We start from the raw sequence: 13,410 nt of genomic DNA on the forward strand, positions 1-13,410 counted from the left end.
CGGGCGCGATTGGCTGCGGGCGGCGTCGGGCGCGCGCCCCGCAGGGGGGGGGGAGCGCGTGCCCGCGGCGCGGCGCGGGGCGGCGGGACCAGGTGAGAGCGGGGCCGGGGCCGGGGCCGGGGCCGGGCGGGGCGGGGACCCGGGGCCGCCCCCAGACCCTCCCGCCGCCCGCACCGCGGGCCCCCTGCCCTCCACCCCCGGCCCGACCCCCCCGGCCCGGCCGGCCCCGCCCCGCCGCGGGTCGCGCTGTCAGGGGCCGCTGCGTCCTGCCCCGCGCCCCCTTCCCGGCCCCGCGCCGCCCCGTCATTCATTCGCCACTTTTCCCCCTCCTTCGCCCCCGCCGCGATCCCTGTCCTGCCCCGGCCCTTCCCTTCCTCTTTCTGTTTTTATTTTGTTTTAGCCCCCTCTCCTCGCCCTACGCCCCCCCTTCACTTTCTCTGGGTCCTTGTGTGTGTTTCAGGCCTTCAAGGAAAAGTTGCAAACTCCCGAGTTGTTGCTGCTGTGAGGGAGCAGGTGCCTGGAAGGAGGGAGCAGGTGTCTGGAAGGAGGGAGCGATGTAGGAGGTGCCCGGGCTCAGGGAGGTTCGGGGGACACATGGAGAGGGTGCGGGAATGGCAGGGCTAGGCTGGCCGGCCCTCGCGGGGTGTTCAGGGCAGAGGCTCCGAGCCCTCCCTCCGGAGGGAAGGGGGATTGATCACGGTGTTTAATTTTTATAACAAGAAAAACAACAAAAATAACCAAAAGTGAAGGAAAAAACCCACCCCGGCCCCACCCCAGCTGCCCAAGGATGGAGTTGGAGTAGCCAAGCCCGGCTGGATGCTGGGGAAGGGGTTGGCGCCCGCACACATGAAGAGACTCCCCGAGTTGTTTGGCTTCGCGAGGAGATAAGGCCAGTGGAGCTCCATGTTTTTAAAGGTGGGCCGTGTATGATGAAACCCAACTTCTTTTAAAGTGTAGCAGATTTAATTTTTATGGCCAAATGACAGCTTGACCCAGTTGTTATCCAATCAAAGGGCATTTTTTTGAATGTCTCTTTGTGGCACAACAGCCAACGCAAAAATGATGGCGGCTTACAATGGCGGTACGTCTGCGGCAGCAGCAGGTCACCACCACCACCATCACCACCACCTTCCTCACCTCCCTCCTCCTCACCTCCATCACCACCACCATGCTCAGCACCACCTGCACGCCGGCTCGGCGGCCGCGGTGCACCCCGTGCAGCAGCATGCCTCCTCGGCCGCCGCGGCCGCCGCAGCCGCGGCCGCCGCCGCCGCGATGTTGAACCCAGGGCAGCAGCAGCCGTACTTCCCATCCCCGGCCCCGGGCCAGGCCCCCGGACCGGCTGCAGCAGCCCCAGCTCAGGTACAGGCTGCAGCAGCTGCTGCAGTCAAAGCGCACCATCATCAGCACTCACAACATCCACAGCAGCAACTGGACATTGAGCCGGACAGACCCATCGGATACGGAGCCTTTGGTGTTGTCTGGTGAGTAGAGACAAAAGTGAACCGATACCTCCTTGTCATTCTTTACCTGGTCATAACTCATCCTTGGTTTTGTCATTTGAATCAGAAAGCAGGAGAGCTGCTTACTAAGAGCTTTTCTGCTGGTTCTTCTCCGTTCTTAGAAAGTTGCTTCGCTTGTTTGCGTTGGCAGAACGAGGTTCCCGGTGGTGAGGAGCCACCTCTGAGTAACAGCCCACCCTGCCGTTCTCTTCTGAGACAATGCAGCTTGTTTGTGCCCTTTCTGTACCTTTAATTAGAGCGTGCATCCGTGCAGCTAAGCCGTGCTTCCTAAAATTTCAGGTTAACAAATGAGCATTAGAATATTCATTTTGACCTGGCTTAAGAGTCAGAAATGAAAAGCGTATGAAAATGTCTTCCTTGTGCAGTCACCTGTCAAGATCTTTGTCTCACGGCGGTTTGACCTGCGGTAGTGCTGTGTGCTACCTAAAACGGCACAGCTGAACTTTGCTCCCCTCTCAAAAATGGAAATGGGATTTCCTGCCTCACTGTAGCTCTGCCTCCGGCCCTTTTATCCCCCAGCTGCGTTTCAGAGGAGTCTGTCAGCGGAGTGGAATCTCTCCTAATGCATTTTGTGACTACCTTAGAGCCATGTATGTAATTAGTTCCCTTCAGGAGCGCTGACACAAAGCTGGCAGCAGTGTATATATATATATTTGTATATAAATGTTTGTCAGCGTGCCCTGTTCGGAGCTGTGTTGGGAAGCATGAAGGCTGGCAGGGGGTTGTTTGGAGAGCAGGCGTGTTGCAGTGCACTTCCTGCAGCACGAATGCAAAGTTTGCAGCTGTGCGTGGTGTCCCAGCCCTCTGCAGCGTTCCCAGCCCAGCCTCTGGGTGCCCCTGGAGTTTTGCTTTAGGCGCTGGCCGAGCTGCAGCTTCAGCGAGAGGAGTGGCCGGGTCACGGCGTGTGCCAGGCGCAGGCAGAGGGCTCAGCAGGGCAGGCCTCAGGAGGGCAAAGCCCCTTCCTTCTGCCCGCAGCCCAGCGCTTCGGGGTGGCCGCGCGTCACCAGCCCGGTGCTGTCTGAGGAGGCCGAGGGAGCTGCAGGAGCGAGGTGCAGGTCAGTGCTGGGGCTGCTCTCGGTGCCTTCCCTCAGAGCTGGGCAGTTCATTTAAACGCCGAGTTCTCCCCGTCGGAGGGGAGCTGTTGTGCAGTCAGCACTGCCGTGCTCTGGCTGTGGTACAGCATTAAAAAGTGGGTGTAAAAGAATGAAAACTGACAAGGAATCTGCTGTAAAAAATTATCTGAAGGTATTTTCATCAGTTTATATATTTTTTAAGGTATGGAGTTTTATAAATTTATTTGTTAAGGTCTTTGCTTAAATTCATGTAGTTATGTAAGATCAGCCCTTTTTACTGGTGTTTTGTTTGCCTGTGCATTTTCCAGGTCTTTATTTTCCCAGCTCTGTTGGCCAAAAAACAAGGTGCAGAGAGAGATCTGCTTCCACAGTATTCAGTAGAATGAAAGGTCACGCTTGCATATTTAAATATAATATCATTAAGGGTGCAGGGGGGAGAAAGGAGGTGTAGAGGGAAGGGTCTGAGTGACATCAGGTAGGAAAGGCAGTGCCAAAGCATCTGCCCATCCCGAGCCCAGGGCTGCGCACCCGCGGGACCTGCCCCTGGGGGACTGTGCCTGCAGAGCTGCAGCTACAGCTCTGCTTGGAGGTAACAACGGCTTGGGAAAGAGAAAACAACAAAGGGGGAGGGTGTCAGCTAAAAGCAGAAGCTGGGAGCTGGGATCCCTCCGGCTGCACTGGCTCAGGATGTCATTGGTGGGAGTGAGTTCCTCTTTGCTCACGTGTGTTTGAATCCAGTGGTCACTGCTCAGCTTTTGGCATTTCATGTTAACTTCTGCTGGTGAGTGCAGGCTCAATTTAGGAGTCTGTAAGCAGTAATTAAACTGAATTTTAGTTTCATTCAAAATGTGGAAGAATGCCCACATAATTGAATTTTATGTGAGATAAAGTAAACACTGACTTGAGTATTTATAGTTTGAGGTGACTTGGACGTGAGCAATGTGCTCTTGGGTTCTAGTGTGACACGGGATTCACAAAGCCTGAGTGACTTTGGAAGGAGGATTTGTTGTTCCTCAGTATCTTGTCTGAACATTATTTGTGCTAATAGGTAACTGAAAAGTTTTTATCAGTGCTTCTGAGGGAAATGGATGTTATTGCATAGACAGTTGGGGTATTTGCAGAAGTCTTTCATCTCGTGCTCTGGTGTGTCACTGCTTTGTTTGGAGGCACAGCTGACCTGCAGCTCAGTTCAGTGCATCAGACGGGCGATCAGCGTGGGGCGTTGCACTTCCCGTTACCTCACCGAGAGATTTTCTCTTGGCAGTTGAATTAGCATTTGTCATTAGTTCATTTGTCTGCTGCTCGGTGATGTTTCGGGGTGGCTGATGTGCTGCTGCAGTTTTTCACTCGTGAAGAGCCAAAGCCAGGTGCTTCAGCACTTTGGCTGTTGAGCCCTGCGGGCGGTGCTGCCGCTGGGCTCCGTGCACATTCCCTAATTCCCGTGTCCTCGCTCAGCTGGGCACCTCTTGTGTGGAATCAGCTGTCCTGGCACAGCACCTGCTCTGCCTGCTGCCCTGGGGCCCTGCCACAGGAGGGGGTTGCTGAGCAGGGGCAGGAGGGCAGGGGCTGCCCCCAGGTCCTGCAGGTTTGTTTCCCCACGCTCTGGTTTGGTGAATTGCTGCAAACCCAGTCATGTTCCTCATTTGCCAAAAGCAGAGCGATTTGCTCTTGCAGTGTTCCCTGCTCTCATGTTCCTAAAGTGCTGAAAAAATCCAGATTTTAATGTCAGCGACAAGCTCTGTCTGTGTCCTGTGGTTCAGACTGAGCAGGGCTGAGTTTGGGAAGCCTTGTGTCTGTTCCAAGAATGAGGAGCTGTCCTTTGGAGAAGTGCTCCCAGTTTTGCTGGGGAGACATGCTGCTGCCATCTGGTGGGATTCCTAAAAAAATAATAATAATGATAATTAAAAAATTGTATCGATTGAACCTGCCAAGGCTGGTAGGTTTGAAATAAAGTTTGAAGCCTCAGTGTCTCTGCAAGAGGTGCTGGTGCTGTTTCCATGCACGGTTCCTGAGCTGGTGAAGAGGGAGATAGGGAATGACAACTCTTGCTGCTGGTTCATGGTGGTAACACTGCTGCTGAAATGTGGAAATGTCCTGTTGGCTGGGACATATCTACTCCAGTGGGATAGGAATGTAAGACATGGGGGAATTCTGCTTGTCTTCCTTGTGTCTCTTAATTTTGAAAAGTTATTGTCGTTCATCAAAAACTGTGGAACCAAACAATCTCTCTTAATAATGTCAAATCCGTGTTAAAATGCATCTCTGTGGGAAAGCTGTTACAAGTGACAATAGAAGAAAGTATTTGAATTAATATTTTTTAAATTCCTGATTTACCCCATTTGAAATTGTGTGTGTGGGTTAAAGCACTTGCCTCTAATCCCTTTTATTCAGGAGGTCACATGACAGTACAGCGTTCTAAACAGTTTGGCTGTTGGTGTTGAGACAGGACATCATGTTCAGGCTGTCATAACTTTAAGGGCAGAAATAATTTAGCCTTAATCTACTGTTCATTGCTGGCCTGCAAAGGCCTGAAAATGCCAAAGTCATTGCTCCATAAAACCCAAAAGAATATTGCACACAATGGATTGTTGCCTGGACCCTGGAACTATTTTAAGAGGGTTTTATCCCAGCACTGATACTAAGCACAGCAGCAGGAAAGACGTTCCCAGGATAAACTGATAATCTCCCTCTCCTTTAAAGGAATGTGTCCTGCTGAGCAAGGATGCAGTGGGGATAATGTGTCTGGGACAAAATTGCCAGAATGTATATTAAGGAAAAGAAGGTGTTATGGGTTCAGAGAAGTCTGAGAAGTGGCAGGAGAAGTTCCCCTTCTGCTATCTGATACTGCTGAAAACCACAATGATGTTTGGCATAGTTAATGCTATTAACGATGCCTAGGCTGGAAAGTGAGAGACGTTTAGCAAAAGCTGAGCTATAGACATTTCTTTTATGAAATTCGTTAAGACTTTTGGTGGGAGAGGTTTTTTTTCTGAAGTTGTCTGTATAATCTTTTTCCAGTCCCTCAAACCTCACCTGCCAGAAGACAGTACTTGACCATCAGGAAGTATTCTCTGTTAATTAACAGGTGGACAGTGGTTAGCTTTGACCTGTGTAATGTGACATTTTGTGTTACTCTGAAGTGACTGTTTTGTTACTGCTGGGCAGTGCTGGTGCTGTTCTGCTGCCCACCCACCCCACAGGAGAGGGCTGGGGTGCATGAGGGGCTCGGTCCCTGGGGCCCAGGGGAGCTCCAGCCCCGTGGCACCGTGCCCAGGGCACAGGAGGGCTGATGGCACTGGGGAGCTCCAGCCCCATGGCACCGTGCCCAGGGCACAGAGCAGGGGCACAGGAGGGCTGATGGCACTGGGGAGCTCCAGCCCCGTGCCCAGGGCACAGAGCAGGGGCACAGGAGGGCTGATGGCACTGGGGTGTTTTCCAGCCCCGTGGCACCGTGCCCAGGGCACAGAGCAGGGGCACAGAAGAGCTGATGGTGCTGGGGTGTTTTCCAGCCCCATGGCACCAGGGCACAGAGCAGGGGCACAGGAGGGCTGATGGCACTGGGGTGTTTTCCAGCCCCATGGCACCGTGCCCAGGGCACAGAGCAGGGGCACAGGAGGGCTGATGGCACTGGGGTGTTTGTCTCCCCAAGCCTTCCCCCAGCGCTGTGGGGCCAGGCTTGGACCACGAGTTTCCCACTCTTTGTGTTGTACCTCAGTGAGTTCTGCTGTTGTCTGATGCAGATAGACACTGATTTCATAAGAAGGAGGCAGAGTCATTTTTACCCAGTTATTGGAGGGAACCAGGAGGATGCCTAAGGCAAAGGAGGCAGCACTGGAAGTGCTACTCTACTCTTAGAGTGGGGATGGGGTTTCACATTCACCATTGCAATGGAAGGAGCTGCAGGTGATGATCTTAGATCCCCATGTCAGTATTTTTTTATAGGATTGCTTTATCTAAATTGGATTCTGACCTTATTTGTGAAGAAATGTAGTAGAACAATGACCTTATTCAGGTTTTTCTGTATGGGAAATTTTGCAAAGCTTTATATGTTTGAGTGGTTGGGGCTTTTTTTCAAATTTCCTGAAAAGAAAAATTCTGTTAACATTTAAATGACTGTTTCCCAAATGGAGTGAATTAAATGAAATGGATATAATAGCTCCTTGCATTCAAATTAGACATTGGGATTAGGTGAAATTCTATCCAAGTAATATACGAGTTGTTCATTATTGTCTTGTAACATGATGCAGGAAAGAAGGAATGTGAATAACATTTTTTTTTTCTCAAAGTTGGGCAAGGAGCATTTGGGATAAATTAGTTCACTGTAAATTATGCCAAGGTCAGCATTTCAGAGGTCACTTGAAATGCAAGTTGCTGTGCAGCACCTGCAGACCTTGATGTTGTTTGTATCCACACAGGACTGGATGCTGATAATCCAGTTAGATCCTGGTAGCATTCAGTGTTTTTTCTTTCTTCCTCTGAATTCTGCAAATGTTACAGCTTGTGACTGGATCTGCAGTCTGATATTGATTTTCCAGAAGACATATTTCAGATGTTCTTTTCTCTCTCCCCCTGACTCTTTCACCTCTTTTTAAGCGGATATTTAAGTTGTTGAATGCCCTAATGCCAAACAGAGCTGTTGGTGTTTGGGGGGGTGAAGGAGTGAGGGTGCAGCCCCAAGTGTGGGATCCCAAGGCCATGGAAGGGTCTGGGGGAGGCTGCTGGGTGTGCCTGGGCTGCTTCATTTCTCGGGGAACAATGGCATAGAAAGAATAGCTTTGGGCAGGTGAAGTGGAGGAAGCCTTGGGGATATGTTTGAAGTGTTTTTTGATTACTTGTAATGGTTGTATCTGGGTCTCATGTATCTTTAATCCTCTGGAAAGTTCTGCCTCCTGGTCTGGAGTAGGTAATGTGCAGCTGTTCTTGTGAGAAAAGCTGGCTCAAAGGTGTGTCGAGTTTGCTTAAATGGAATTTGTGTTCATTAATGTAATTGGCGATGTTTTTTAAAAGGTGTGTTAAAAATCCACAAAGGGTTTCAAGTGCTAGAAAATCTCTCTGTAGATGCTGTAAGTTTTGGTTTATTGGTAGTCAGAGTAACTACTGCACCTGCTTTGTAAAAGTAGACCCCTGAGTAGGGTGGGAGATGCTTAAATCAAAGTGGCAGATGGCAGGCAGTACAAACGTGTATGGAAAGGGTAGGGACTTCTGGGATCAGTGCTTTGTTTATTGATGATAGTATTTGTTCATCATCAGCAGTAACAGGGAAAAAGTGGATGGGATGGGCACTGGATGGGGTGGTAGCTACAGGTGGTACAGACCACAGCCATCACCTCCCTAAGAGGGGTTGTAAAAACAAATGTTATTGTAGCAGTATTTTTTTTTAATAATATAGGTCATATATTTTATTTAATTTTTATTTCCCCCACTGTCTTTTCTGACTTTTTCATCACTTCTGCCCATTTTTCTCATTTTCTGCCATTGTCTGTGGTACTTGGTATGAAGTGCAGCTTACCAACAGCACGCTTAAATGAAAACAGTGTTTGGAGACGAGGGGTAAATTGTAGAAAATAAATAACATTTCCCTGTGGAAATCACTGTAGCTCCATCCATAGTGCACTGCAGGAGGAGCCTGGAAAAGAGCAAAGTCATCTCCTCTATAAAACACGTGGCCTTCCTCAGTGTGTCCTGTGGGCACGTGGATGGGCTGCAGCCTGTGGGTGCCAGCTGGGTGGACACTTGTGATTCCAGCATGTGGGTCACAGAACTGAGCCTCATTTGGGGAAATCCCCAGCTTGCCCAGGTCACAAATGCCTTAAAATCACCGAGGTGCTGATGCTTGTAAGGCTCAGTTCTGTATTGTAAGTCTGCTGGGAGCCTCGATCAATGAAGCTGTCAGCTCAGTTTTCTAGGTTCACAGTTCCCTGGTTTTGCTACAAATTGCCTGGGGGGGTTTCAGTAATTGTGGAAAAGTGCCAGTGGTGCTCAGGTGAGCTCAGGTGTGTGAAGTGAGTGCGCGTGGTGCTGTTCAGGCTGGTGTGGGTACAGCCCTGAGCGGGCACAGGAGGGCACAAAGCTGCAGGGGAGGCAACCAGCTACCAAAATGCTGCTCAGAATGCACCAGAACAGCACACCAAACCTACCAGAATAATCTGGACTTCATTTCAGTATTTAAAGCTGCATCATTTTTTCTTATGCAATCGTGACGGATAAATGAAGGCAGACTTACACCAGCCTTGATATGAAACAACTTCCATGGCTACAGCTCTGGAACATGGCCATGTACAGTCTTTAAAAGTGCTTAGTAAGAATTTGAGCTTTAATCTTGAGGGCTGTGGCAGAATCAGTGTGTCCTAGTAGTATCATTCTTTAATTTCCTGATGTGGTGTTTTTCTATAAAGGCTTGGAAGCATTTGTGTGTGAGTGGAATTTTTATGCTCTTAATGCTGTTGGATATAACATCAGAATGGTTATAGCAGAATCATTGTGTAAAATACATATTCTCTTATTTCATTAAAGTTTCTTAGAACATGATATGATGGTATTTATGTGGGATTTGAAAAAGAAATGTTTTTTCAGAGCATTCTGTTCAAAAACTCTTACAGGAAATTTTGTGGAAAAGTGAAATATACTGGGAACCGTAGTAATCCTTGGACTTCAGAGGAGGATTTTCTTTCCTCCCTTCTCTGTTACATGAAAACACATTTTAATAGTTGCAAAAGAACTCCAAAATTGCTCACCAGAGAAGCTGGTGTTTCAGTTTCCTTGTCCTTTTGGAGTGGTGCTGATCCCCAATCTGCTCCTGGTTCAGAGCAGTTTGTCTCCATTATCTGGGTGCCACCAGGAGGGTTTGCTGAGTTTTGTGGTGTCAGGGTAGAGCCTTTGCTCAGTGGGACCAGGGAAGCTGGGGATGGTGCTGAGCTGGTGGCCTGGTACTTATTCAGGGTTTGAGATGGTTTATTATGCTTTTTCTGAAGAGTGACTGACTCTGCCTTCTTCCTTGGCTCTGTGTGTGGTGGCTATTGGAGGTAACACACTCTATTGTTTGATATAAATTCATGTAACTATGGAAGAGTATTTGTCTGTGAATAGCAGAACTTGCTCCATGGAGGCAGCAGCAGCTCTCAGCAAGGAGCAGTGCTCCTCCTGTGCACAGCTGCTGAGTGTGTGCTGGCGCCCTGGCTGAGGGAGGGGAGCCTGGCAGGGCTCTGCCTTTCCCTGAGAGCCATTCTGTTCAGCCTTTGCTGGCTTGGGTCCTGAGGGGTTAAGGTGTGCTACAGGAAATACAGGAAAAGTTCTCTCCCAGTCCATTCTGAAGCCCTGGGTTGGTGCAGGGCACTCCTGTCTGGAGCAGAGCTGCAGGGCACTGCCTTCTGAGCACAAGTGTGCCTCTGCCTTTTGACTGGGGACCTGCTTGGCTTCCTCCTGCCTTCGTTTGTAAAGGCCCTTGGCAGCCCATGTGAGACTATTTGAAAGCCTCAATTAGAGCTTTTTCCCCCCCAGAGATTGCATAGTGACAGCACAAAAGCATTGTTTAAAGGCTGTTCTCATCTTGCAGTATAACTTCTCTTTGGATGTTTCTGTAAGTTCTGCTTGGCTCGCTCAGAGCAGTCTTTGGAAGGAGGATTTCTTTTCAGGACAAGGAAGAGAAGGCATTATTATTTCTGGGCTGCTTGCCATCCATCTTTCTTAATTTTATCAATTCCTAGGCTAGTGTTCTTGGTAAAATGAAGAAAAGAATTTCCCGAGCCTCTCAGTGCTTTGTTGCTCCCGTGTGTTGTCCGTGTTGTGTTTGAAGCGGAGACCAGAGCTCCTTGCTGCTGATCTGTAGCTGGTGGGGGCGATGATGGAGCAGAAGGACGGTGTTGGTGGTTGTTGTGGCCACAGGAAGGGCTGTGGGTCAGACAGGGAGCCGTGTGCTCCTCCTGTGAGCCCGCACAGAGCCTGCCCAAGGTCACGGGGGCTGTGTGCAGGGTGCCCAGCACGGGGGGCACCTCACACCTGCCCTCAGCTCTTTGGGAAAACACAATAAAGGCAGTCAAAACACCGCCCGGGGAATTGAGATACTCTTTCTGGTTTTGGACAGAGGTGGGGAGTCTCCCGATCAATTCGCATTGTTCAAGTCTCAGCTCGTATCTCAATTGCAAGGACAGGTAGGAATGGACCCAGAAATGGAGATCTGCCAATAGTTCTGTCAAGGGCATGTGTCTTCTAAGTCACTGTTCTCAGAGTTGCTGTTGTTAACATGATGTACAGGTAAAGACCAGTGGGGTTTAGTGCTTTTTGTTTTCCTGTGGTTCAGCATATGGAAATGAAAAAAAACCCCAACTACCAAACACACAACCAACCAAGGCTAGTATAAAAATAATACCCAGCTTTTAAAGTGAAAAGGCAGTGAGTAATGATTAGCATCTACTTTACTCTTATGTCTAAATTCAAATTGTTGGGGGCAGAAGCTCCCACATATTAATTGCAGTTAATTTAAAGGGACAGTGGCCTGCATCATTAGTGCTCTGCCCAGTGCTGCTTCACCAGTGAATATTCACATGATGTGCTGGAACAAAGGGATGTGAAATTCAGACCTGCTAGGTTTAAGTCTAAAAGCCATTGAAAATTGCCATTTATGATTTGGCAGAGAAAGAATTTTATCTTGTCCTTGTGGATCCGGACTGTGTGGAGAGGGGAGTGTCTGTGTGGGCTGGGGAATCCTCCTGTGTCAGTGACTAAAGCAAGACCAGCCCAGATCCTGCACTCTGCCAGTCTTTGTGCACCACTGTTCTAAAAGAGAATGTCCTACAGCCACTCTGAGAGGCAAAAATGTATTCTAAAATATCTGTTTTACCATGGATCACTTGATTTGATTGAAGACAGTAAGAGTTCTGCCTAAGAGCTTAACTAAAAGCAGATTTTAATTATGAAGTCGAAAGTACATTTGATTTGGTTTTTCAATTATTATAGATACCTCAAGGTATCAGAGTGCTTTTCTGAGCATATTTGCTCATTGATTGCACTTGAAAAGTCAGGATCAAGGACTTGCACCGTGCTTTTGCCAGCAGGGCATTCACATCCTCACCCAAGCCTGTAAGCTGAGCTGAGCTTCCCTTCTGCCCCTGCTGAAGAGACAAAGCATGTATGCTCCTTTGGTTTGGATTGCTTATTGTTTTCTGAAGCAGTTGAGGAAAAGTAGGTGAATGTTGACAGAATCAGGACCAGCTTTGACCTACTTGTGGCTTTTTTTCTGATCTCTGTCTTGGGCATGTCACCTTATCATTTTTAAGCTACTGTTTACTCATGTGAAACCTCATCTAAAACATTGAGAACTGACAGGTGTTTGGTAATTTGAATATTAAATGTATATATCATCACTCCCACAGTTGTTCCCAAGGAGATTTTGTCACTTACCAAATGACCCAGTAAAGGGAATTCTTCTGTAATAATTTTATTTCATCCTGAACTATTGTTTAAATTTTGAGTTTGAAGTATTTTAGAGTCATTAATTTCATTCCCCTGGAATTGCACCCATGGTAGTGATTCCATCTGTTATCACAAGGTTTTTGACAGACTCAGAATAGAGAAACATATATTAGGATTTGTCAGTTCATGGAGATCACTGGAAGCTAAATACAGCTGTGAAAGGAGGAGGTCAAAAGGGAGTCCTGCAGGTCAGACCTTGGTGTTTCTGTGGATGGAGATGTGAAACCAAACCAACTGCATTGTAGCATGTCAGTTAATTTGCTTTATAACAATTCAGGCTGGTTTTCTTCCAGTGGGAAGAGGGAGAGACACACTTTCCTTGGAGATTTTGTAATATTTTAAACAGTTCTGTAAGATGACATTTTGTGGGTGAGTTTTGGAAGGGGGAAAAGGCTGAGGATCACTGGAGCTGTGCTGCCTCCAGCACCTGGTACAGGTCACCTGGCCCTGGACCAAGGCATGAACAGGGTTGGCTGGCTTACCTGAAAATTTAGATTTTGCAAATTTTACAGGATTTCAGACATTTGAGCAGTAGCCAAACGACCTCTCACAGAAATTCATCAGCTGCATGTTCTGCTGTTGCAGACAAGGAAGAATTTTGAGCAGTCTCGTCCCACTCTCAGCAGGCTGTTCACTCAAAGGTGCTGTTCACCTCTCCACTTCAGTGTGTCACTCCAATGTCTCCGGATCTCTGAAATTGCCTTTTGAATCTATTGAAAAGGAGTGGTTATGGCTCCAGTGTAATTGAGACTGTCAAGGAAATAGGTGGAATTTTTACAGCACCGTGAGACTTGATGGTATGTGACAGAGGATCATTCCCTTCACTGGCCCATGGTAATGGGAGACTGATGTGTCTTTAAATGCCCTGGCAATAAATAGAAGACTGATTTTTACCTTTTTTTTCCTTTCTTTTTTGCAAGGCTATGGGTCTTTCTTAAATCTTCATTAACATGTAATAAAATATAAAGCTCTTCTTTCGTGTTCCAAAAATATCCCATCTGAGACGTGTTCTAGACTTTGGGACTGTAGAGGTTATGAATTTATTTATTTCACACTTGTGTTTTGACGTGTCCCTTCTGTTCCTACAGTAATTCAGAGAAGAAATGACTTAGCAGGGTTGAGCACATAGAAATCTTTACATAGAAAAAAAATGGCAGCAGTTAGCAATAATTTATGTGAGTAAAATGTGCAGAGGAAGCCGTAGAGAAGCTGATGTGAAATGCCCTGTGCACAGCTACAAGGACACAGCTTATAATGTGGCTGTCAGCCCCACCATTGTCAGCCAGCCTGAAGGAGGACCCTGAGCTGCCACAATGGGAAAAGCTGCACAGCTCGTGTCAGATGTG

The 13,410-nt window shown here is 48.2% G+C and overlaps 1 protein-coding gene across 2 annotated transcripts in view; it reads left to right on the forward strand.

Moving 5' to 3' along the window:
* Positions 1-27: 27 nt before the first annotated feature.
* The window catches only part of NLK (nemo like kinase), a 37,141-nt gene continuing 23,758 nt past the window's right edge, over positions 28-13,410 (forward strand). The window contains exons 1-3 of one of the 2 annotated variants that reach the window (XM_064729329.1): positions 28-92; positions 461-915; positions 1,049-1,484. In XM_064729329.1, coding sequence (XP_064585399.1) covers positions 1,060-1,484 — 425 coding nt within the window. In that variant the 5' untranslated portion in view covers positions 28-92; positions 461-915; positions 1,049-1,059. Of the gene's footprint in view, positions 93-460; positions 1,485-13,410 lie in introns of both variants that reach the window. The other variant, XM_064729328.1, reaches the window with a different exon arrangement.

This window comes from Zonotrichia leucophrys, chromosome 19 (assembly GCF_028769735.1).
Source record: "Zonotrichia leucophrys gambelii isolate GWCS_2022_RI chromosome 19, RI_Zleu_2.0, whole genome shotgun sequence".
Taxonomy (NCBI): domain Eukaryota; kingdom Metazoa; phylum Chordata; class Aves; order Passeriformes; family Passerellidae; genus Zonotrichia; species Zonotrichia leucophrys.